Consider the following 27,636-nt stretch of genomic DNA (forward strand, 5'->3'; position numbering starts at 1 on the left):
TGAGGCTGTCTGAGAGGCTTATGCATGTCTCCTGATGGGAGGGAATGGTGGTGGGTAGAGCTGGCTGTTGCTCTGGTGGGCAGAGCTCAGTAAAAGTTTAATGTGCTTGTCTGCTGATGGGTGGGGCTGGATTCCCTCCCTGTTGGTTGTTTGGCCTGAGGCTACCCAACACTGGAGCCTACCCAGGCTCTTTGGTGGGGCTAATGGCAGACTCTCGGAGGGCTCATGTCAAGGAGTACTTCCCAGAACTTCTGCTGCCAGTGTCCTTGTCCTCATGGTGAGACACAGTCACCCCCCGCCTCTGCAGGAGACCCTCCAACACTAGCAGGTAGGTCTGGTTCAGTCTCCTGTGGGGTCACTGCTTCTTCCCCTGGGTCCCGCTGTGCACACTACTTTGTGTGTGCCCTCCAAGAGTGGAGTCTCTGTTTCCCCCAGTCCTGTTGAAGTCTTGAAGTCAAATCCCTCTAGCCCTCAAAGTATGGTTCTCTGGGAATTCCTCCTCCCGTTGCCGGACCCCCAGGTTGGGAAGCCTGACTTGGGGCTCAGAACCTTCACTCCAGTGGGTGGACTTCTGTGGTATAATTGTTCTCCAGTTTGCGAGTCAGCCACCCAGCACTTATGGGATTTGATTGTATTGTGATTGCGTCCTTCCTACAGTCTCATTGTGGCTTCTCCTTTGTCTTTGGATGTGGGGTGTCTTTTTTGGTGAGTTCCATTGTCTTCCTCTTGATGATTGTTCAGCAGTTGGTTGTGATTCTGGTGCTCTCGCAAGAAGGAGTGAGAGCACGTCCTTCTACTCTGCCATCTAGAACCAAAAATCCCTCCCCTTGCTTTTGATGTCCCTGCCCAAAGCCTCAGGATCTACTACTAGCAGCTTAGAGATGAGATAACTGCAGAAGGGGAGGTATATTTCTCACATCTTAAAATGAGAAGTTTGAAGCATTTCCCACAGAATATTGTTTTGTGTGACGGTTAACATATTACTGAAATGCCACAAACACAGTTAATTCGTAAGATGGGAACTACTCCTATTGTTTGTAGACCATACCTTCTCAACAGGGGTTTGACATTTGGGTTTGGGGGAGTTTTAAAATCTTAGATAGTAAAAAAAACTAAAAAATAAAAAAAATCTTTGATAGTACAATAGTAGTGTGTCATCTTCCAAAATTCAGCAGATGTGCAATATATGTGTAATTTTAAAATTTAACGGGGGAGGGTGATTAGGGAAAAAAATGTCTAAAAGGGCTCCTTAGGTTGGGTGATAAGGTCTATATTGCTGTGGACCAATGAAATGCAAAAAGAGAAGGCTACTCATATATGGCTTGTTATATCTGTATCTCCTGACCCTTAAAATGTGTGTGCCTTTTTTTAATAATAAAAAGAAGAAATATACTGTTTGTGTTCCTTACATAGTTAATGATAGGTCATTTTGGATATTCTCTACTTTAGGGAAGCATGGAAAGCACTTGGTGATTCAAGCCCCAGCCGAGCAATGCAGGAGTATATTGCTGTAGTGAAAAAATTAGATCCAAGTTGGAATCCTCAGGTAAGACCGAATGATTGTAAATAATATTTTCCAATAACATATTATCTTTCTCTCAAATAAATGTTTAAAACTAAGCTTTAGGCTTAAATAACATCCTTAAAGTTTTATTTTCTCAAATCAAAAGATTATAAAGTTATTGCAGTATTTATCTAAAAATATTATTGCTTATATGTTAATCAGCTACTGATACTGAGAACTTCTCTGAATTGTAGAGCATTTTTAAAAGCATAATTGTAATTTCAGTCGTGTAAAAACTCAATTCATTTCAGAATTTGAAAGAGTTTAACTTGAGATCATATTATTATCTTGAGAAATGGAAGTTTTTTTTTTAATGAGCACTTTCTATGAAAGTACAAAATGCTTGTTGATAGGGGTAAAATATGAATGACATGCTTTCTGCCATTATGTAAAGTACCTTATAGAATATAAAACGTATCAAAAATAGAGTAACAGTATAAAACAATAATAATGCGAATGCTAGGGTATCCAGTGGAAGAACAGATTACTTTGGACTTCGGCGGCAGTTATTACGTTGTTACATATTTATTACCAGTATGAAGGAATTTTGTTCCACCAGTGATGGAATCTTAAAATGTCAGAGTTGTAAGGAATCTTAAAGATTTATATGTTATGACATATAAAAGTATATCTTAATTATGAGTACAAAGGGGGAGAGATAACCAAGTTAGGATAGCTCTAATGATACGACTGCCTTTTGGAAATCATTGAAACATTTCCTGATGTTTTTGATGTGCATGAGTATTCATTCTCAGAAACATTCCTTTTTATTAATATCTTTTATAAAACGTCAAGTTTGCATACAGATATATACCATAAAGGTCGTAAGGACTTAAACTCTGAAATTCAGTGGTAAAAGCAGATGCATCTCTGAGCTGAACTCAGCCTGAACACAAATGGCATGATATTTATTTATTTATTAACATCTTTATTGGAGTATAATTGCTTTACAATGATGTGTTAGTTTCTGCTGTATAACAAAGTGAATCAGCTATACACATACATACATCCCCATGTCCCCTCTCTCTTGCGTCCCCCTCCCACCTTCCCTATCCCACCCCTCTAGGTGGTCACAAAGCACCGAGCTGATCTCCCTGTGGCACGATATTTAAAAAAAAACAAAAACAAGACTTGAAATTGCATGCCTTAAGTGAGTCCTTACTCTTCAGGTCCAGCCGCTGTGGTCTCAGTTCTTCCCTATTGACTTATACTTGACTGTTTCTGATGCCTGGCTTACGTAGGTGTTTGAGTTGATAACTTCTGATAAATGACAGAATTTATGATTTCTTACCTTCAATAATTTAATTACTAAGTAAAATTCCGTTAACTATGACTCTTACAAATGCACAGTCCATGTAGTTAGGTCGTTCTTCCTTAGGGAAACCCAAACGGGCATTAAGGATGTTTTTAAAAATATCTGAATCTTACCTATTGAACTTACAAAACTTGAGTAGACTAAGCAGAACCAAAGATACTTTCTTTTTTTTTTTTCTTTTCTTTCTTTTTTTTCAACATCTTCATTGGACAAAGATACTTTCAAGTAAAAATGATTCTTTAATACATTGTTCTAAAAATATGTTAACATCATAATCTAGTTGTAAACAGGAATTTTGTGTTTCATTTACGTTTTAATTTATAGTTTAAACATTCTGAGCTGGTCCCTTTGACTCATAGCTTTTTTTCTGCCTTCTTTTTGATTGGTATGGGGCAGATCATAATCTCAATCTCAAGAGATTTGGTATTTGGTTCATTATCTTTTAGGTTAAAAGAACCATTTTCTTTTGATATTTGTTTCTAAAAATGATGAAATCATAACGACTCTCATGCTGAGTGTGTTAAGTTCTTTTCAGGTATTGCCCTTTGAAATCTTCATAAGAATTTTAAGAATTAGGAACTATTATTGTCTGTATTTTAAAAAGAAAATTCAGGCACAGAGAGGTTTAGTAACTTTTCTAAGATTAGCCAGCTAATGAATGGTGTTGCCAGGATTTGGACCTATGCTTATATGAGTCCAGATCCCCACCCCTAATCACTCTGCTATCTGTTCTATAGCTGACATTATGTGTATTAAAAAAAGCATGTAAACTTAAGTGTATGGAAAATTCAAGTAAAGATATTTATTTTAAATTTATTATTTTAAAATTTTATTTTAGTTTTGGCTGTGTTGGGTCTTTGCTGCTGAGCGCAGGCTTTCTCTAGTTGTGGCGAGCAGGGCTACTCTTTGTTGCTGTGCGCGGGCTTCTCATTGCAGTGGCTTCTCTTGTTGAGGAACATGGTCTCTAGGTGTGCGGGCTTCAGCAGTTGTGGTGTGTGCGCTCAGTAGTTGTGTCTCACGGGCTCTAGAACACAGGCTCAGTAGTTGTGGCACATGCGCATAGTTGCTCTACGGCATGTGGGATCTTCCTGGACCAGGGCTCGAACCTGTGTCCCCTACATTGGCAGATGATTCTTAACCACTCCGCCACCTAGGAAACCCAAGATAGTTACTTTTTTTTTTTTTTGCGGTACGCGGGCCTCTCAGTGCTGTGGCCTCTCCTGCCGCGGAGCACAGGCTGCAGGCGCGCAGGCCCAGCGGCCACAGCTCACGGGCCCAGCCACTCCACAGCATGCGGGATCCTCCCGGACCGGGGCACTAATCCGCATCCCCTGCATCGGCAGGTGGACTCTCAACCACTGCGCCACCAGGAAAGCCCCCAAGATAGTTACTTTTTAAATCAAAGCTACATGGTACCTTGAAGTATAAAATGAATAGTGCTTTAAAATGTAACCCTTTGCCTGTTTTCTGTTTTGTTTCGTCTTTCTCAGGAATGTACTGTTGAATGTCTAATATAATCAAGGCAATTCTTTTGCTTTTACTTACATAGTTTTTTGGGAGGGAGGCAGAGAGGGTGAGTTTTTGTTTGTTTTTTAATAAATTTATTTTTATTTTTGGCTGCATTGGGTCTCTGCTGGAGCACACGGGCTTTCTCTAGCTGCGGCGAGCGAGGGCTATTTGTTGCAGTGTGCAGGCTTCTCATTGCAGTGGTTTCTCTTGCTGCACAGCAGGGGCTTCAGTAGTTGTGGCTCGCGGGCTCTAGAGTGCAGGCTCAGTAGTTGTGGCGCACGGGCTTAGTTGCTCTGTGGCACACGGGATCCTCCCAGACCAGGGCTCGAACCCGTGTCCCCAGCACTGGCAGGCAGATTCTTAACCACTGCGCCACTAGGGAAGTCCCAAGGGTGAGTTTTTAATTTTGGTATAATTTTTATTTCTTTTTTTTTTTTTTTTGCGGTATGCAGGCCTCTCACTGTTGTGGCCTCTCCCGTTGCGGAGCACAGGCTCCGGACGCCCAGGCTCAGCGGCCATGGCTCACGGGCCCAGCCGCTCTGTGGCACGTGGGATCTTCCTGGACCGGGGCACAAACCCGCGTTGCCTGCATTGGCAGGCGGACTCTCAACCACTGCGCCACCAGGGAAGCCCTATTTCTATTATTTTTGACAAATAAAAATTATATGTATTTAAGGTATACAATGTGATGTTTTGGTGTTTGGTATATATCTTGTGAAATGATTATCACAGTAAAACTAATTAATATATCCCTCACCTCCCATATTTATCATGGTTTTATGTGTGTGTGTGTGACGTGTAAAGTTTCAAGAATAGTACAAGACACTTCTGGATGGCCTTTGTCTAGTTACACCAGTTTCTTTTTTACATTTGTTTTAGCATTCTTTCTCTATTTACTCATAAATACATACATACTACATATAAATAACTTTTTTCGGAATTATTTTATTATTATTTTTGAACTAAAAGTTATAGACATCATGTCCCTTTACTACTTAATACTTCAATATGTTACTATACTGCAGTTATCAAAATTGGTAAATTTTTTTTTTTTTGGTGTCATGAATTCTTTTGAAATTCATTTTTTTCAGAACCCTGGGCTCAAGAGTTCCTACAGGGCATGCATGTGTGTGTGTATGTGTGTAGATATGTGTGTGTATACATATTTCTTTTAATATAAAAATTGTAAATGTATATTTAAGGTATATAATATGATGATTTGATGTATATATACATAGTGAAATGATTAGTCAAGCTAACTAATATAACATCTCCTCTCATAGTCACCTTTTCTCTATGTGGGTGTGATGAAAACACCTGAGGTTTACTCTCTTAGCATACTTCCAGTATTCAATACAGTGTTATTAACTGTAGTCATCATGCCTGTACATTAGATCCCTAGACTTATTCATCCTACATAACTGCAACTTTGTATCCTTTGACCAATATCTTGCTATTTCCCCTAGCCATTGGTAAACAACATTCTATTCTCTGCTTCTATGAATTTCACTTTTTAATTTTTTTAGATTCTATATATGAGATCATATAATACTTGTCTTTCTCTCTCTGGCTTATTTCACTTAGCATGATGTCCTCCAGGTTCATCCACGTTGTCATAAGTGGTAAGATTTCCTTCGTTCTCATGGCTGAATAATGTTCTGGGGTGTGTGTGTGTGTGTGTGTGTACACACACACACACACACACACTATATCTTGTTTATGCATTCATCCATACATGGACACTTAGGTTGTTTCCATATATTGGCTATTGTGAATAATGCTAAAAACATGAGAGGGCAAGATATCTCTTTGAGATCCTGATTTCATTTCCTTTAGATGTATACCCAGAGGTGAGATTGCTGGATCATACGGGAGTTCTATTTTTAATTTTTTGAAGAACCTCCATACTGTTTCTCATAATGGCTGTAGCAATTTACATTCCTACCAATAATATACGATTCTCTTTTCTCAAAATCAGGAATTTTAACATTGATTCAATATTACCGTCAAATCCATAATTCATATTCAAGTTTATCATTTATCTAAAATATGTCTTTCATAGTTATTTTTAAAAATTCTGATCCATCATCCAGTCCAGGATCATGCATTGCATCTAGTTGTCATGTCTCTTTAGTCTCCTTTAATCTGGAATGGTTTCTCAGCCTTTCTTTTTCTCTCTTGACTGTGATATTTTTGAAGAGTATAGGCCACTTATTTTGTAGAGTGCCCCTCAATTTGTTTGTCTGTTTTCTCATGAGTAGATTTAGATCATACGTTTTTAAGAGGAATACCACAGAATTCTTCTCAATGCATTATACCAGGACATACATGATGTCTGTTTGCCCCCAAATTGGTTGTTAACATTGATCACTTGCTTAAGGTGGTGTCTGCCAGATTTCTCTACTGTAACTTTCCCTTTTCCCCCTTTGTAATTAATGAGTAATTTGTGGGGAGATACTTTGAGACTATGTAAATATCCTTTTCCTAATCAGATTTCACTGACTAGTTTTAACATCCATTAATGATTTTCTAACTCCATCATTTCTTCTACATTTATTATTTGGCACTCCACTGGAAGGGTGGGCTTTCTCTTCTCCCCTATTTATTTATTCATTTTCAAGAACTGTGAAAGGTGTAGGATTGTACCCTACTTGCAAGCTAGTAAATTAGCCTGTTACTGTTTCTTAGGTGCTGGCCGAGGCTCCTGGGTCTGAGCCAAAGGGCTTTATTATTCACGGCATGGCAAACTGCATGAGCTTCATTTGATTTGCATCTGTTTCTTGTGTCCCCTAAGTCCCACAGGTATGATGCAGGTGGGCCTAGATGGATTCCTGCGTATGCAGTGGGTTGTGCTATAGGGAAGGAGCACTGAGCTTTGGGGATTCACCACTTTTATAGCAGGTAGAAGCAAGCCTGCTATTTGTGAGGGGTTGGGAAGACGTGACGTCATCCCTGAAGGTGGCTTACTGTACGTACAACCCTGAGAAAAGGCCTAGATAAAGAGTGGTCAGAGGGCTTCCTTGGTGGTGCAGTGGTTAAAAATCTGCCTGCCAATGCAGGGGACACGGGTTAGAGCCCTGGTCTGGGAAGATCCCACATGCTGTGGAGCAACTAAGCCCGTGTGCCACAACTACTGAGCCTGTGCTCTAGAGCCTGCAAACCACAACTACTGAGCCCACGAGCCACAACTACTGAAGTCTGCACACCTAGAGCCCGTGCTCCACAACAAGAGAAGCCACCGCAATGAGAAGCCTGCACACCACAATGATGAGTAGCCCCCACTCGCTGCAACTAGAGAAAGCCTGTGCACAGCAACGAAGACCCAACACAGCCGAAACTAAATAAAATAAAATAAATTAACTAAAAAAATAATAAAGCTTAAAAAAAAAGAAAAAGAGTGGTTAGAGCCTGGCATACTGAACATGAATGTATAGGGATGCTCAGGGCCCATGGTTGATTGCCTCACCCAATATATACCAGTATATACTCATAGATTTCTATTTTATTCAATGGGTAATAGTCAGTTACCATCATTATTTGGCCACTGAGAGCTCATTCAAGATGGCTCCCCTGTCCTTTTGATATGTCTCCATCATTCTTTGAGCACTTTCTTACTTTCTGGCACAAGATGTTTCAGGCTGTATTAGTCCCCTAGGGTTGCCATAACAAAGTACCACAAACTAGTACTTTGTAGTTTAAAACAAGAGAAATTTATTCTCTTGTAGTACTGGAGACCAGAAGTCTGAAAATAAGGTGTTAGCAGAGCCATGCTGTCTTTGGAAGCTTCAGGGAGGAATCCGTCCTTGCCTTGGCTAGCTTCTGATGGCCTCAGATAGTCCTTAGTTTGTGGCAGCATAACTCCAGTTGCTGTCTCTGTCTTCACATGGCCTTCTTCTCTGTCTCCAGATCTCCCTTACTTTCTCTTATATGGACAACCAGTCATTGGATTTAGGGCTCACCTTAAACCTCATCTTAACTTTTTCCCCTAGCTTTATTGAGACGTAACTGACATATAACATTGTGTAAGTTTAAGGTGTACAGTATGTTGATTTGACACATATGTATTGCAAAATGATTACCACCATAGCTAATACCTCCATCATGTCACATAATTACTATTTCTGTTTTGTGATGAGAACATTAAAGATCTACTCCTTTAGTAACTTTCAAGTATATAATACAGTATTATTAACTATAATCACCATGCTGTACATTAGATCCCCAGAACTTATTCATCTTATAGCTTGAAGTTTGTACCTTTGACCAACATTTTCCCCATTTCTCCCCCACCCCCAAGGCCCCTGGTAAAAACCATTCTACTCTTTGTTTCTATGAGTTTGGCTTTTATAGGTTCCACATGTAAGTGATGTTATGTAGTAGTTGTCTTTCTCTGACTTTTTTCACTTAGAATAATACCTTCAGGGCCCATTCATGTTGTTGCAAATGGTAGGATTTCCTTCTTTCTCATGGCTCAATAATAAATATATTTCATACTTCCTTTATTCATCTGTTGATAGACACTTAGGTTGTTTCCATATCTTGGCTATTGTAAATAATGCTGCAATGAACATGGGAGTAAAGATATTTCTTCAAGATCCAGTTTTCATTTCTTTTGGATATAAACACAGATGTGAGATTGCTGGATCATATGGTAGTTTTTGAGAAACCTCCATACTGTTTTCCGTAGTGGTTGTACCAGTTTACATTTCTTTCTTTCTTGTTTTAAAATTAATTAATTTATTTATTTTTGGCTGCACTGGGTCTTCGTTGCCGTGCATGGGCTTTCTCTAGTTGCGGCGAGCGGGGGCTACTCTTTGTTGGGGTGTGCAGGCTTCTCATTGCAGTGGCTTCTCTTGTTGCGGAGCACGGCCCCTAGGTGCGCAGGCCTCAGTAGTTGTGGCTCGCAGGCTCTAGAGCGCAGGCTCAGTAGTTGTGGTGCATGGACTTAGTTGCTCTGTGGCATGTGGGATCTTTCCGGACCAGGGCTCAAACCCGTGTCCCCTGCATTGGCAGGCAGATTCTTAACCACTGCGACACCAGGGAAGTCCCCAATTTACATTTCTACTAGCATCGCACAAGGGTTTTTTTTTTCCACCTCCTCACCAACACTTGTTATCTCTTGTCTTTTTGATGATAGCCATTCTAACAGGTGTGATGTTTCACTGTGGTTTTGATTTGCATTTCCTTGATGGTTAGTGATGTCAAGCACCTTTTCATGTATTTGTTGGCTATTTGAATGTCTTCTTCAGAAAAATGTCTATTCATTTCTGCCCATTTTTAAATCAGATTTTTTTCTTTTTTTGCTGTTGAGTTATATGAGTGCTTTATATGTTTTGAATATTAATCCTTTATTACATATGTGATTTGCAAATATTTTCTCCCATTCAGTAGGTTATCTTTTCATTTTGTTGATAGTTTCCATTGCTGTTTGAAAGTTTTTAGTTTGATGTAGTCCCATTTATTAATTTTTGCTTTTGTTGCTTTTGCTTTTCTTGTCAAATCCAAAAAATCATTGCCAAGACCAGTGTCAAGGAGCTTTTCCCCTATGTTTTCTTCTAGGAGCTTTATGATTTTTTTTTTTATGCTTATGGTTTTTTTTTTGCCATACATGGGCCTCTCACTGTTGTGGCCTCTCCCGTTGCGGAGCACAGGCTCCGGACGCGCAGGCTCAGCGGCCATGGCTCACGGGCCCAGCTGCTCCGTGGCATGTGGGATCTTCCCAGACGAGGGCACGAACCTGTGTCCCCTGCATCGGCAGGCGGACTCTCAACCACTGCGCCACCAGGGAAGCCCTATGCTTATGTTCTTAACCCATTTCAGGTTAATGTTTGTAGGTAGTGTAAGATAAGGGTCCAATTTCATTCTTCTACATGTGCTTATCCAGTTTTCCCAACACCATTTATTGAAGAGACTACCCTTTCCATTGAATATTCTGGGCTCCCTTGTCAAATATTAGTTGACTATATACCTCATCTTGATGACACCTGCAAAGGCCCGTTTCCAAATAAAGTCTCACTCTCAGATACCTGGGGTTAGGACTTGGACATGTCTTTGGGGGTGGCGGGGGGACAATTCAACTCACTACACAGGCTCATCTTATACTTTCCCTGTCCTTATCCTAGAATTGGTTGTTTCCCTTTGGTTCCTTTCAGTAGAGAATGATATTTGGAAACCAAAGTCTGGGTGTTGGTTATGTTCATTGCTACTGCTGTCATTACTTCTAGGCCCTCTCAGCAGACATACCTGAAAAATACATATGCTCAAATGCATGTATATATTAACATACACACACACATATATGTATGTGTACACACATACACATGTATGCATACAGATATGTACATACACACAGATATATAGTCATTGTAGACACAGACGTGTGTATATACACAGACACACCTACATAACCCTCTCTAACATATGTATCCTATGTCTGTATTTTTATATTTATTTACTTACATATTAAAAACCACAAGTTCATATTGGTACCTCTGATTCCAGCCCAGCACTATAGAGTACATTGTAGTCGTCCCTCTTTCCATATTTGTAACTCCTTTCTACAACAGAACCCTGGCTGCTAATATTCTCATTATATGACCTAGAATACACAGGAAGCAGTTTCAGAATTGCTAATCTATACTGCTGTGAAAGAAAAGCAAGTTTACTAACTCAAGTTGACTGTTTGTTTACAGGTTGTTTATGTTTTTTATTTTTTAAAGTAAAATTTATATAAGGTGAAATGCTCAAATTTTAAGTGTATAATTTGACGTTTTAACAAATATTCAAAGTACTTTTGTAAAAACTTTGATAAAATTGGAAAATAACTGCATCTCAGTCACCTTGTTTTTCCTGACCACTTCCTAATTGACTATCGTCATTTGGAAGATTAAGATTCTTTTTAGGGCTTCCCTGGTGGCACAGTGGTTGGGAGTCTGCCTGCCGATGCAGGGGACGCGGGTTCGTGCCCCGGTTGGGGAGGATCCCACGTGCCGCGGAGCGGCTGGTCCCGTGGGCCATGGCCGCTGAGCCTGCGCGTCCGGAGCCTGTGCTCCACAATGGGAGAGGCCACAGCGGTGAGAGGCCCGCGTACCGCAAAAAACAAAACAAAAAAAACAAAACAAAACAAAAAAAACAAGATTCTTTTTAATGTGAATGCCCTGTCCCATGAAGTAACTCTGTTCTGAAGTGGCTGCCTTGCTTCTAAATAGATAACATGGACACGAAGATGTGTTTTTATAGCCTGATAAATATATTAGTTCTAGAAGAGGACATTTTCAAAATTAAAGAATTAAGTGTTTTTCTGTATTTCCTAGTTAATACTTGATGTATTTCCATAGCTCTTCGAGAAGATTCTTATTCCAAGGTGCATAGTATGATGAATAGCATTTCTTTTGAGTCCTCTGTAAAGGCTTTTGAGTATGAATAGCAAGATGATTTAATATGAGTTTATTTGGTATCTGCTGGTCCTACACGTTAGGCCAAAAAAGAAAAAAAAGCATTTAATGACCTCTTTGTAGATCTTATTAAAAGACCAATATCATGTATTTTGCATATATAATTAAAGTTTATCTGTCATAGATTACTGTTTCATGTTGAACCAAATATAAAATGAGGACTTTTGTCCTTTTTTTGGACATCTGTTAAAGTAGTATTGATATTAGTCATTCATTCATTCTACTCATTTCATTGTACACTTATTGTGTATAGGTTATAGCCCTAGGGGCTGGGGATGTATCAGTGAACAAAGGAGAACTGTCTCTGTTCTTAGGGAGTTTACAGTTTGGCAGGCATAAGTAATAAAATAAGTAAATATTATAATGTGTGAGAAGGTGATCAATGCTATGGAGAGAAAGCAGTGGAGAAGGATACATATATGGGAGGTGGGCTTACAATTTTTTTTTATTTTTAAAAATAAATTTACTTATTCATTTTTGGCTGTGTTGGGTCTTCGTTGTTGCACGCGGGCTTTCTCTAGTTGCGACAAGTGTGGGCTACTCTTCGTTGTGGTGCGCGGGCTTCTCGTTGCAGTGGCTTCTCTTGTAGCGGAGCATGGGCTCTAGGTGTGCAGGCTTCAGTAGTTGTGGCATGCGGGCTCAGTAGTTGTGGCACGTGGGCTTAGTTGCTCCGTGGCATGTGGGATCTTCCTGGGCCAGGGCTCAAACCCGTGTCACCTGCCTTGGCAGGTGGATTCTTAACCACTGTGCCACCAGGGAAGTCCGGGGGTTACAATTTTAAATGATATGGTCAAGGAAGGCTCACTGAAGAGGTGACATTGAGCATAGATATGAAGGAGTGAAAGAGTGAACCGTACAGGTATCTGGGGAAGAGCATTCTGTATGGAGGAAATGGCCAGTGCAAGTCCCTAAGGCAGGATCATGCCTGGTGTGCTCTAGAAACTGCTAGGAGGACTGAATAGGTATATGGGAATGGGGGCAGGGTAGAGAAATAGGAAATGAGGTAGGGTGGAGCACATGGGATAGTCTGTTATAAGGATTATGGCTTTTATTCTAATGAGAAGAGAAATACACTTTGATTGTAAACTTGTAAAAAGATATAGATATTCTATATTGCCCAGTAAATAGTAGTTTAATGAACGTAATACACGCATATGGAAATAGAAATTCAAACAGTATGAAGGGGTATAAAGTAAACCTTTATAAAGTTCTTTGTCCCATACATCATATACCATTCAGTCCTATTTCCTAGTAGACCTATCCACTTGTAACTGTTTCTGTAATTCTGCACTGCTACCTCCATAGCACTAACATCTAAGTTTTTTTCTTTTAAAAAAGTGTTCTTTGTAAATTGAACATTTATTTGTCTGACAGACAGGTGAAGGTTAATCAGGGTAGTTCCTGCAGTTTCATTCCTCTTTGCCATGTACCTCCATTTCTACTCACACGTAGTAAAGCCTCTTGTGACCACCAGAGGGAGCAAAGTTCATTATAAATGAGAATTTTGTTCTCAGGAATTTCTAGGGCTTTCTGTGTGTTTCAGTAGTATTGTTAAAACCTTGCTTCTCATTGGCCATTTACTCTTTTGCTTTTTTTAAAAAACTCCTTAGATCTTTAAAATTTTTATATGTACTTGAGATCTTACTAGTGACTTTATTTTTCTTCACCTTACTGGTCTGATGACTCTTAGGTTAGCATCCACTGTATTATTTTTGTGTATTGTCCATAAAGATAAATAGCATAGATGGGAGAACTGACACTTTCTTTTGTTCCTAGTGGTTATATAGCTGTGTAGTAGCCTTTTGTAAATTTTGCTGCTATTCATCTGTGGTTTTTGCAGCATCATCTACTTATCTTTTACCTATAAATATTCATTTAATATTAGAATAGATAAATTCATACATATAGTATACTTACGTAAAAGGTAGTCATCATTTTTGAAATTTATATTTAATAGTTAGGCAGATATGTATATTTTGACCAGGAAGTTATCTTCTTTGATTTTTTTCCTTGTCATTCATATTTAATTTTTGTAGACTATCAGGTATTGGTATTGAAATGTTTCTTTTCTCTAGCTGCCTGATGCTGGAGGATAATTCTATAAGTTACCTTTTTTCATGTATGAAAACTCTCATCTCAGAACTTCATCTAACCTTTACATAGTACTACATTTAGTCTATAAGCGCTTCAAAGCCTAGGACCATGTTGGATTCATCTTTTTTTTTTTTTTTTTTAATTGCGGTACACGGGCCTCTCACTGTTGTGGCCTCTCCCGTTGCGAAGCACAGGTTCCAGACGCGCAGGCTCAGCGGCCATGGCTCACGGGCCCAGCCACTCCGCGGCATGTGGGATCTTCCCGGACCGGGGCATGAACCCGCGTCCCCTGCATCGGCAGGCGGACTCTCAACCACTGCGCCACCAGGGAAGCCCCTCATCTTTGTATTTTGACCATACTGCCTACAATGTTTAGCACAGGGCAATGCCACAGAAGGTACCTACCAAGTAGTTCTTAGATTATTCTAATTTCCTTTTCAAATGACACTACTTCCTTTACATTTCTCTCTTAGGACAGGACCCTGTTCTGGCTCCTCTCTTGTTTCTTCAAGTTCCAGGGCATAACTTATACTCTGGAAATTAAGTATTAAGGAGATTATTTAATTCAGAAAACATTTATAAAGCATGAGATACGCAGGATGCTATTTTAATTCCTGAAAAAACTACTTGGAAATAGAAAATTTAGCATTTATTGTTGAGGACTAACAATGGTGCCAAAGAGATTAAAATATACAGACATGGAGAAAGTAAATTCTGAATTAAGATTTGAATGTGAGGGACTTCCCTAGTGGTCCAGTGGTTAAGATTCTATGCTTCCACTGCAGGAGGCATGGGTTGGATCCCTGCTCGGGGAACTAAGGTCCCGTATGCTGCGCAGCGCAGCCAAAAAAAAAAAAATTTGAATGTGAATGTGGTAAAGGCCACTTTTAAGGTGATAGGAATATCATAAAGTGCAAACTCTGCATGATTAAATATTGTTTTGCCCAAGCCTGTGTTGATGTTTCTCCCTACTATTCTTGCAGTTTTAACTACTGCCTATGTTGATTCTAAATTTATTTTTTAGCCCTAACCTTTTCTGTGATCCTGATCAGGGCTCAGAGTTTTTAGAGCAGGATCATAAAAAATATTTTTTAAAAAGTGAAATGCCTGCAGAGGCCAGGCCATTAATATAAATGAATGAAGTGGGTTGGAATCTATATATAGTCATGAGAATTGTGGTTTACAGGGGAGTGCATGCCTATATAAATAAGGGAAATGGACCTTTGCTCTAGCCGGTTATTGCTATGAGTGCCCAGTAGTGCCAGTTCAGATATGAAATCTTGGTGTTATTGTGCTATGTCTTGATTTTTGAATGAGGCTTTAAAAGAAGAAAGTTGAAGTTGGCTAGGCCGTTGCAATACAGTGTGAGCCAAATCAGATACACCTACAGGTACATTCAATCTTAAGGGCTCTACCTTTTGACTTTGTTTTAGGTTCATGTGTCAGAATACTCACTGAGTATTTCTATTTTAGTGTTGCAGTGGCACTTCTACCTGTTCTCCCTATTTTGAATCTGGTCCCATTCAATCTTGTCCTCTACATTGCTTCTAAAATGACTTATCTAAAATACATATTTGACCATGTTTTCCCAGTTTAAATGTAATTCCCTTTTACTTACAGGCTAAATTAGTATGGTATACAAACTCCACTATAATCTGTTTCATATTTATATTACAATCCCACCTCCTACCCCTCTTCAACCTTTATTTTAAGTTCCGGTACTATCAGACTTAAAATATTGTTTCACCATCCTGACTATGCGTCAGAATCCCTTTACGGAACTTTAAAAATAGAGATGCATAATCTTCACTCCAGATTTACTTAAAATTTACTGGTAGGGTCCTGACATCTCTTTTTGTTTATTTGTTTTGGTTTTGTTTTAATGGCTCACCAATTACTTTGAAGCAGCCTGAGGTTGTCAGTGTCTACTGCCCTACATCTTGCTGTTTTACATCTTCTGATTTTAGTTCAAGTTTTTTTCTCTATTTGGAGAACTCTCTCTGTTTACTAGATTAATTTATGCTCATCCTTGAAGACTAAGTTCAGTGTATTTTCACCTCTAGGAATCTTTTCCCCATTCCTTGAACCATACAGAGATAGGCAAAGTGACTGTTCTTTGTGGTCCCCTGCTTTCAGGGGGAAATTATTTTTCTCTTCCACTATACTTTAAACTTTTCCAGAATTAAGATTATGTCTTATTAATATTTATATTTGCTGTACCAGCACAGTATCTGAAACAGAAGATGATCAGTAAATGTTGGACTGGACTGATCAGGCAGTTGTGTTGTGTGCGGTGCAGGGGAGGGGTTGAAGAAGAGTTTGAGTCCATATAGCTAAAAGTGCAGTTTGCCTGGATTACCTTAGTACTTGTGTGTGCTATACCTCTGCTTGTTTTTGCTGTGTATAGCTTTCCCAATTATTAAATGCCAAGTTAATGGAAAATCAGGTTAAGGCCTTGTGTAAATTGAATTCTGAATTCAGTATCTTTATTCCTTTTTTATATGTGTTGTGTTCTTTCCTTTGTTTTTTTCTTTTTTCTTTGGTTGTGTTGGGTCTTAGTTGTGGCAGGTGGGCTCCTTAGTTGTGGCATGTGAACTCTTAGTTGCGGCATGCATGTGGGATCTAGTTCCCGGACCAGGGATCGAACCCGGACCCCCTGCATTGGGAGTGCAGAATCTTAACCACTGCACCACCAGGGAAGTCCCGTGTCTGTGTTTTCTTAGGTTTACTTTGTCTGGATTAATTGGGTAACATTAATTGGGTTAAATACTGTATTCCTTATGCAGGAACATGAAAGTTAATGCCATATTTAACTGCAAATTGAAATTTGGGTGAGTCAGAGGGGAGGAGAGACTTTAAAAGAAGTTGAAGAATATTTGAAATAGACATTTCTCTAGAATAAACCTGTTTTTTTAAAAGAGCTTTTAAAAAAGAGCAGAAGAATTTTGCTTCAGTAACAAGACAGGAAAATCCAAAATTTCTTGGATTATATTGTGATTTAGGTAAATTGAATTGTCTTTTAGATCAGTGGACTATAGAGGGCAGTGTTTTACAGCTTAAAGTGACTGATTTTCAAATACACTTGCCTATATTGTGCTTATTTTGCATTTTTGTTTCCCTTATAGACACAAACTACAATAACTGCAAGGTTAGAAGAATTTTCTTGTTGTATTTAATAAATCAAAATATACTGGGTTTTTTTGGGGGGAGTTTACAGTAAATTTTATTTATTTTATTTTTTAAATTAATTTTGTTTTTGGCTGCATTGGGTCTTTGTTGCTGTGCTTGGGCTTTCTCTAGTTGCGGCGAGCAGGGGCTACTCTTCGTTGAGGTGCGCGGGCTTCTCATTGCAGTGGCTTCTTTTGTTGCGGAGCACAGGCTCTAGGCTCACAGGCTTCAGTAGTTGTGGCTCGCGGGCTCTCAGGGTCAGTAGTTGTGGCTCACGGGCTTAGTTGCTCCGTGGCACGTGAGATCTTCCCAGACCAGGGCTCAAACCCGTGTCCCCTGCATTGGCAGGCGGATTCTTAACCACTGCGCCACCAGGGAAGCCCCAGCTATACTGTTTTAGTGAAAAATTTAAGATGTGCTTTAAATAAAGAACATATTATTTTTGCATCTAAAAATGTTGGTGCCTTGGAATAATAGATGAGAACTAAAAATGGGAAAAGATTTTGTCCAGTTCAATTCATATAAATTAAGAAAAATAAGCAACATAAATTTTATTTGGTAATCTAAATTTATTAGACAGTTTGGAGAAATTAGTATCCTGTGTAACTAGAATTTTCTTTTACAAAAGAATGCTTAAGACTTCCTTATTTGTGCAATAGAATAGGATATATTTCTTTGTAAGTAAAGCAGTTACACATTTGAGTAGACTAACTGAATTATGATATTAAAGCCATAGGCAGAAGAAATAGGGAGGAGTAGGTCTTTTCGGATGGATTGTTTTTCAGATTTATTTTGATTCAAAAAACGACTTAAATTTATTATTTAGGAATTACTAATTGAAACTGCCTTTTAATCTAGTTTCAAAATTACAAGATTATTTTTTTCTACTGAAAAACTGTTCTAATAGCAGAATTCTGTTATAACATGTTTTGTTATTGGGAACAAAGAGTGAATATATTTTGGGTCAAATTTGTTAGCTTCCATGAACAGCTAATTTCTGATACAGAAAAGCATGGTGTATTAGTAAAAAATAAAATGGACTGTGCTACTGACTTCACAAAGGGTTGCACAATATTTAGGAACTATTGAATGCTTAATGCTTGTATGTGTTTGTGTGTGTTTGCCAGTTGAATCCAGTGGTCCCTATTTGTGGTTAAAAAATATATGTTTTGGTTAGTTTAGAGGAGAATTAACAAGTAGATATTCATCTGGTACATTCATTGGGTATTTTCACATTCATTCCATGCATTTACTTGTCTTTGAGTTTTTTTAGTTTTCTCCTGTTATATTTGCCAGTTGAAGAAAGGAAGCAGTATGTAAACCTGTGCACATACCTGTGTGTATGCAAAAACTTTGAGTGATAGCTTCATTCTTTATTAATAACATAGTTTAGTGGTATAACTTAAACGAAACTTGTGAATACTTTTAGGACTCGTGTTCCGTCTTTAAATAACACCATAGTTTTGCATTAGTGAAGTCATATAAAATTACCTTGGGATAGATAAACATCTAGAGTTTCATTGATATTGGTGGGATAGGGTTGCATTGGAACCAGATTCTGATTTTAATATATGATGGGTGTTAGTTTTGATATTTCTTCTGATAGCACCTAGTCATAATAAATAAGTGTAGTCATGTCACAGTTTTCCAGTTTCTTCTTAGGTTGAATATTCTATATATTTGAAAAAAATTTAGTGAAACTCTTAGTAACATATAATTTTAATTGAAGTAAAACGGAAATATACTTAGGAAAGATAAGTTGTTTTTCTTTTTTAAATGTCCCAGTTACTCTTTTTAATATATAATTAGGTCTTATCATAGTGTTTCCCCACCCTCTAGTGGTCATGACACTGGGTCATTTTTTAAATTGTTATTTATTTCTTTATGGCTGCACCGGGTAGTTGCAGCACGCGGGATCTTCATTTCGACGTGCGGGCTCTTAGTTGTGGCATGCGGACTCTTAGTTGTGGTATGTGAACTCTTAGTTGGTGGCATGCATGCGAGATCTAGTTCTCTGACCAGGGATTGACCCCCAGCCCCCTGCATTGGGAGCGCGGAGTCTTACCCACTGGACCACCAGGGAAGTCCCAACTCTGGGCCATTTTAAATGTAGGGCCTCAAAATTTGTTAATTGGATTTGAAATCCAGTGAAGGGAGATAGTTTTTTATTCCCCATTTACTTAAGAAAAAACTGCTTGGACAATTCAGTGTATCTCCTTTTTGAAAGTTTTAAAAATTCTTAACATTTTGGGATATTAAAATTTAGTATTATAAACCTAAATGGGTAAGTTTTGAGGTTGATTTCCCTTCCCATCTCCCCAAATTTGGATCGTGTGAGCAAGTTTTATATATCGAGAGACTGAATGTTTTAAATGTCTAATATTTTTGTACTATAGCTGACTAAATGATTTTTATTACTATTTTAATCTTTAATTTTTATAGCCCACGGGTCATTTCTCTTGTATATGTTTTATTCCGTGAAATTATTCTATATTCTTGTTCATTACTCTAGTACTGTACTAGGTTTCTGTACTTCCAGTCTTTGTTTTCTTTTCAGATCTATTTGTGTTGTAAAACTAGGGGTGAATGTGTTAATTTGTCCTTTGAGATTCAGTTCAGCTAAGATTTATTGAGCTTTTTCAGGCTGCATTACTTAGCATAAACTAATGCTGTAATCCTGCTGAAATCTTACAATAATAATGATTAATTATATGTCATCTTCTGAAATTTTTAAGGAATTGATGTACTTTGGAATATGATTTTCCCAGTAAACTCAAGATGCCAAATCACTTAGTTTTTACCTCTTTCCTCTAGCATTTCTGCTGATCATTGTAAAATCCTGAAATCATCCAATTAAATTACTGTGTCATTGGGCTGTGACTTAAAAAAAAAACTGAATTAGAAGATTTTATGATTTTTTTTTGCAATTATTGGTGATATATATATTATATGCCTTTGTGTTTGTGGTATCTTTCAAGGAAATTTAAATTGGAGACATTTCCCTTTCGACCAATAGCTAACCTCCTTTGGCTTTATCCAGAGTTTCTAGGGGTGCTTCAACTGAGTCTGCCCTGAGTCATGATACTGTCATCTTCTGATAATCTGAGTCATTCTTGCCTATCAGTAAGGTGTGTAGCAATTCTTTCATAGTCTAGCTTTTTGCCAGGTGTCACCTCATCATACAAATCAACTCTGAGTAATGAAGTAATGGAAGAGTTAACATATTTGGTACCCAAATGACCCCAGAGGGTTTGACACTGTAGTTGGAACCCTCAGATCAGGCCCTGCCGTGTGTATATAAAAGTTCCTAAAATTTCAGCACATCAGAAATAATATCATTAAATGTATAACTTTAGTAATTAGAGATGTAAGCGTTGTCCAGTGTTTACAACTTTGTATGTGTCTCTGTGTGTATGTGCATGTGTGAGAGAGGTTTTTGAGGAAACACATTGGTATAAACCTCTGCTGAGGCTGAAAACCATGCATCTTGAATAATTTGTTATACGAACCACACATGTTTTTTGTTTGATCATTTTTATGCTTAGATAAAACCTGCAGTCTTTGACTGCCTTATGCCTGTTGGAAAAGAGTGAAGTGTCAGTTATATCTTTCCTTCCAAGATGACAGATTAACTTTCAATTATTTGTATCATTTAGGAACAAGAAAATACCAGTTGCAAACAACAGGACAACAGTTCTTAAGTTGCAACTTTCTATTTAAGTTGTTTTCACAGGTTAATTCAAAAAGCTCTGAAATTTCGGAAAACTTAGAATATACTTTTGTTCAAATAACACTTTTAAGAAATGGGTTCATTTTAACAAAAAGCTTAACAGTTAAGTATTTTTACCCATCTTCAAGCAATAATATTTGGTTTTAAATGCTACTTCAGTCTTGTGCTTTTAAAATCAGTTCAACTTAACTTTAAATGTTCTTTTAAAATGTCTTTTATAGGGAGCAAAAGCAAAGTGCCCTCTTAATGCCTAGATAATAAGATGTCGTATTTGTATGAAAATGTTAAAATCTGTGTTGCTATCTTTTCTAGGCCCTTAAAAAATTTTTTTCTATATATTGGAGTTTCTCATCAGCTGTGTAAATATAGAATCATGGGAGGCTTGGGATCTTCAGGCATTTGAAATGTAATATATACGCTAGTTTAAGTGTGTGCCCTTTTATAGATAGCCCTCATTTCATGCACAGTCCTGTATTTAAATAACTCATATCATTGCTATTCTAAGTAGTGCTTTTGCAGATTGACTTTTTTCCATAGATCCATAATTTATAAGAAAACATAAAATGAAAAGACTAGACCAAAATGATTTTGGTGCATGGTTATAATCTTAATATCAGTACTGAGAATAAAGACTAAGTCTGTTCAGAATAGACTGGTAACTAGCTGATCAACTTAAATTTCATATAGTAATTCCTTTTCATTGTTTAGTTTGTGTTTTTTTGCATTTAATTTGTAGGTTTAGGGTGTCTTTGATTTTATGTCTCTTGAGAAATTTATGATCCAGTGCTTTATTTATGACATAGTCATCTCAGCTTCGGCAACTGATTGAAATACAATATAGGGAAATTTAGTATGTAGTTTTTAAAAGCTTAAATTGGGAAAATGAACCAACAGTGCTCATGTGGAACAAAGTAAGAAGGGACTGGCAGGTTAATTTCTCTATACTTCTATTGGTGTTTTATTGTTATAATCTTATTCACAATATTTGACGTGATTTGCTTTTGGAGATTTGTAGTATATTGTCATGTTTTAAAGTTGTGAAGGAAGATTATAATTCATTGAGATTATATATGTAGAAGAGAGTTTGTAAACTGTAGAGTGTAATGCAAATATAAATTATTTTTATTGTTATACCAACTATTATATTGAACAGAGGCAAGAATTTTATTAATATGCTACCAAAAAATAAATGGGATGCAGTGTTAGTGTTGCTGGGGATACTAGCAAGTGATAACATAGCACATGGTAGCTTATGTAGAATAAATAACTAGGTTGAAATTATAGAGGAATTGTTCAGAGGGAAAAGTTAATACATTTCCTTTGTGGCTGTACCATATGATGCCTAAAATTATATAGGACTGATTTAGTTAAGTCTAAGTCATATTCCTGTAATTTAGAGTTGGAAAATAGTTTTTTTCTATATGTATCGAATCTGTCAGCTGCATGAATTAGATTTTGTTAGCCAAGTTGAAAATAAATACATTTGTTTTTAAAAAAATTATTACAAAGACTTGGGTTTAAAACACTATCTGAATACTACATTGTTTTCAGTCTCACTGTAGAGTAACTCCCTTCTGGAGGCAGTATAGTTTTATTCATATTACAGTGCATGTGAAGTAAGACTTCCAGCTATTTGACACAGTTTCTAATTTGAGACCAAATATATTACTAACTATAGCTTTAGAGTCAATAGCTACCATATGTTTGTTGGTCTTTCAATTTTTAGAGTATGACAAAGATGAAGAGGGTGAGAGAGAGGGGTGATGGATTGACCCTTGGGTACAGTGCAGAAATCAAATAAAAAAAACCAATCAGGATAATTCTTAAAAGGAAAGCATACGAGGAAAGAGAGATGTCAGAAATTTGAGTCTGAATTTCTTGGTGCCTGTCCTTGTATGAAGAAAAGGTTCTGTATTGAAGGAGGTTATGTTGCGGTCAAAACCCGACAGTGATAAAAGAAAATTCCAACTGGACATTGGCAATGAGCTTGATTGGCTTAGAGACAGAGATGATGGCAAGCAGGGGTCATTGTTCTGACTCATACTGAGGCATTCTGGCTAGAGCTTGAGGTAACATGGAAGCTGATTGGAAATGTAAACTTGTCTTCTATGCGGAAGTTTCCCTGATAGAGTGAGAAGTAATTATGGAACCTGGGATAAGGAAGTTGTCGTGTTCTTGCCTTGTCCTCTTCTGTTATTTCTATGGTCAGGATAACCAGCAAAGATTTTATGGTACTCTAAGCTGATAGCCTTAAGTGTCTGATTCATAGGTAACCCAAAATAATTTTAGGAAACAGCGCAGAGCTGAGAGTAACAGAATTCAGTAGTTTAATTATAGACTCCTAACGGAAGGGTGAGAAAGTACACCTGAAATGTATAAGAATAAGCCATCCCCAGAAGGAATATGAATGCCAGTTGATAGTGAAAGATGCTCTATCTCACTAATGACGAAGAAATGTAAGCTTAAGCAACGTATACTACTTTTCATTTGACAGATTGAATTAAAAGGCTTGTTGGCAGAGCACAAGGAAGTCAGCACAGGCATGCACTTTTAGTGGAGCATGGATTGGCAGCAATCTTCTAGGAGATGATTTCTTCACCTCCTAAAACCACCTGCCCACTTAGCTTTTGCTGTGAGGCTTAGCTTCAACAGGACCTCCTACCTGACCAGTGTCGTGGAAACTTTGACTCCTTCTCTTCCTTCTGGGCTCAGGGTGTGTGGCAGAAGCTCTGTCCCCAACAGCTGCTTAGAGGGGTTAGGTGGCAAGCCCAGAAGTTCAGGGGAGAGACTTTGACCAAGAAGAGGCAAGAGATGGGAAGAAACTGGCAGTTAAATTGCTTTTCCTTTCTTGCCTTTCTTCATTTCCCATTCTGAGACATGGTGGTCCATTTAGCCTAACTAGAAGACATCCTGTGTGACCTCGGTCAGTGAAGCCAGCTTGGTAACAGTACCATCTTTTGTTTGCTTTTCCTCCTTACCTGCGTCACCTCTCTTTCTCTCTCTTTCTTCATATGCTGGGATTTTACCTGTCAAGAATTTAACTTGGAAGGTTTGCCTCAGGTTCTGTTCTTTAGGAAATGTAGGCTGAGAAGCTAACAATTTCACTTCAGAGATTCTATAAAAATATTTGCAGGTTCTGGAAGATTTGTGTATGTGGATGTACATTGCAGCATTGTTTGCTTTACTGAGAAGTTGGAAACAATCTAAATGGTCATCAAATAGGGAAATGGTTAAATAATGATATAGTATACAGTGGAATACTGTCCAGCAATAAAAAGAATGATATGGAAAGTTTTCCATGATATACTGTGTGAGACAGAGTGCAGATCAGTATGTTTAGTTTGATCCCAATTGGGGAAATTAAGCTACCGAACAAATCAGGTATAGGCACAGGTACAGTATTGAAAGGAATAATGTAGAATTGGGAATGTTGTTAAGTTAGGAAAGAGAGGGATTTCTACTTTCACCTTACACACTTTTATAAAATAGAATTTTTCTACATTGAATATGTAATGAAACAATGGGAAAAACTTGCTACATAAATCATATAGATAATGGGATAATTATTAAAAATGGAGAATAAATATGCTTAGGAGATAGAAAGCATATCAGAGTGCTTAGTTCATCCAATATTAATCTTGGGGGATCATGAAGAAACTAACTTTTTAACTTTGTTTATTAAATATATACATACATATATATAGAGAGAGAGAGAGGGAGAGAGAGGGAGAGAGAGAGAGAGAGAGTGTGTGTGTGTGTGTGTGTGTGTGTGTATGTATATAGATATAGATATGTTTGATATAAGCTGGGGCATTATTCAAAGTGCTTTATGGATATTATTTACTGGTCACAATAGCTCTGTGAGGTAGGTGTTGTTATTATTCCTGTTTTACAGATTAGGGACCCAAGGCTAGAAAACGTTTAAAAAACACAAAAAGCAAAACCTTTGACGTCTTATAGGTTTAACAGTGGTGGTTAGGAAATTAAACTAATATTGCCTGACTCCTGAGGCTCTAACCTCTGCCTGAGGTTCTAACCATACTGTTTCTAAGTCAGTCCTATAGTATTAGTCATCACAACCTATATATGATCTGATTGTAAAGCTGCTTTCATACTGCTTGACATAGATAGCCAAGTTTTATTGTCTTTGCTGGGTGGAAATGGATTTTTTATTTTTTTATTTTTTTTTTTGCGGTACGCGGGCCTCTCACTGTTGTGGCCTCTCCCGCTGCGGAGCACAGGCTCCGGACGCACAGGCTCAGCGGCCATGGCTCACGGGCCTATCCGCTCCGTGGCATGCGGGATCTTCCCGGACCGGGGCACAAACTCGTATCCCCCGCATCGGCGGGCGGACTCTCAACCACTGCGCCACCAGGGAAGCCCGAAATGGATTTTTTAAAAAATCAAAGTGGAAATTGTTTTTTTCCCCAAATGTAAAAAATTTTATAGAAACTTTCAGAAAACACAGACAAGTTTTTAGATGAAATTAAGGATTGTCTTAAAAATAACCATTGTTGACATCTTGGTGTTTATTTTGAAAATTTTCTGTGTATAGTCACTTACACTTATAGTTAGAATTAAAAAAATTTTTTTTCTCCAAATGGGATTATGCTACTCAGACTATTTTTAAAATCTGCTTTACTTGCCAGTTATCACAGTCATCTTTCTCTGTGTGTGTGTGTGTGTGTGTGTGTGTGTGTATATAAATTTCTAATGGCTGCATAGTATGTTATTGTATGGATAAACCCCATTTAATTTAGCCAGTATTCTGTGTTTGGATGTTCAGCTGTTTTCTTTTTATTATTACTATTTTTTAAATTGAAGTATAGTTGATTTACAATATTATTTTAGTTTCAGGTGTACAACATAATGATTCAATATTTTTATAGATTATACTTCATTTAAAATTATTATAAAATATTGTCTGTATTCTTTGCGCTGTAGGTATATCCTTGTGGTTTATTTATTTTATACATAGTAGTTTGTACCTCTTAATCCCCTACCCCTATCTTGCCCCTCTCCCATACCCTCTCCCCTCTGGTAACCACTAGCTTGTTCTCTATATTTGTCAAGACTGTTTCTGTTTTATTATATTCATTCGTTTTATCTTTTTTTTTTTTTTTTTTTTTTTTTGCGGTACGCGGGTCTCTCACTGTTGTGGCCTCTCCCTTTGCGGAGCACAGCCTCTGGACATGCAGGCCCAGCGGCCATGGCTCACAGGCCCAGCTGCTCCGCGGCATGTGGGATCTTCCCAGACCAGGGCACGAACCCGTGTCCCCTGCATCGGCAGGCGGACTCTCAACCACTGCGCCACCAGGGAAGCCCATTTGTTTTATCTTTTAGATACCACATATGAGTGATAACATACAGTATTTTTCTTTCTCTGTCTGGCGTATTTTACCAGGCGTAATAACTTCCAGGTCCATCCCTGTTGTTGCAAATGGCAAAATTTCATTCTCTTTTTTAATGGCTGAGTAATATTCCATTATATATGTACCACCTTTAATCATTTATATGTTGATGGATACTTAGGTTGCTTCCATATCTTGGCTGTTGTAAAAATGCTACTATGAACATTGGGGTGCATGTATCTTTTTGAACTAGTGTTTTCATTTTCTTCCAATATATGCCCAGGAGTGAAATTGCTGGATCATATGGTAGTTTTATTTTTAGTTTTTTGAGGAACCTCCATACTGTTTTCCATAGTGGCTATACCGATTTACATTCCCACCAACAGTGTATTAGGGTTCTCTTTTCTCCACATCCTCGTCAGCGTTTATTATTTGTAGACTTTTTGATGATAGCCATTCTGACAGGTATGAGGTGGTATCTCCTTGTGTTTTTGATTTGCATTTCTCTAATGATTAGCAATATTGAGCATCTTTTCGTTGCCCTTTGACTGTCTTTATGTCTTCTTTGGAAAAATGTTTATTTGGGTCTTCCGCCCATGTTTTAATTGGGTGGGTTGTTTGTTTGTTGATATTGAGTTGTATGAGCTGTTTATATATATTGGATATTAACCCCTTATCAGTCATATCATTTTCAAATATTTTTTCCATCCAGTAGGTTGTCTTTTCATTTTGTCGATGGTTTCTTTTGCTGTGCAAAAGCTTTTAAGTTTAATTAGGTCCCATGTGTTTATTTTTGCTTTTGTTTCTTTTGCCTTAGGCGACACATCCAAAAAGAAATCCCTATGATTTATGTCAAAGAGTGTTCTATGTTCTCTTCTAGGAGTTTTATGGTTTCAGGTCTTACATTTGGTCTTTAATCCATTTTGAGCTTATTTTTGTATATGGTGTGAGAAAATGTTCTAATTTCATTGTTTTACATGTAGCTGTCCGGTTTTCCCAGCACACTTATTGAAGAGACTGTCTTTTCCTCATTGTATATTCTTGACTCCTTTGTCATAGATTAATTGATCATAAGTGTATGGGTTTATTTCTGGGCTCGTTGTTCTGTTCTGTTGATCTATGTGTCTGTTTTTGTGCCAGTACCATACTGTTTTGATTATTGTAGCTTTGTAGCATAGTCTGAAGTTAGGGAGCACAATACCTCCAGCTTTATTCTTTTTCCTCAAGATTGCTTTGGCTATTCGGGGTCTTTTATGGTTCCATATAAATGTTAGGGTTATTTGTTCTAGTTCTGTGAAAAACTTCATGTGTACTTTGATAGGGATTGCATTAAATCTGTAGATTGCTTTGGGTAGTATGGACATTTAACAGCATTAATTCTTCCAGTCCATGAACATGGGATATCTTTCCATTTCTTTGTATCATCTTCAGTTTCCTTCATCAGTGCTTTA

General features: G+C 37.8%; 1 protein-coding gene across 2 annotated transcripts in view; it reads left to right on the forward strand.

Moving 5' to 3' along the window:
- The window catches only part of ACBD6 (acyl-CoA binding domain containing 6), a 233,018-nt gene that overhangs the window by 15,244 nt on the left and 190,138 nt on the right, over positions 1-27,636 (forward strand). For both annotated transcript variants that reach the window (XM_030847624.2, XM_060295701.1), the window contains exon 3: positions 1,450-1,546. In XM_030847624.2, coding sequence (XP_030703484.1) covers positions 1,450-1,546 — 97 coding nt within the window. The remainder of the gene's footprint in view (positions 1-1,449; positions 1,547-27,636) is intronic.

Source organism: Globicephala melas, chromosome 1, assembly GCF_963455315.2.
Source record: "Globicephala melas chromosome 1, mGloMel1.2, whole genome shotgun sequence".
Classification (NCBI taxonomy): Eukaryota; Metazoa; Chordata; class Mammalia; order Artiodactyla; family Delphinidae; genus Globicephala; species Globicephala melas.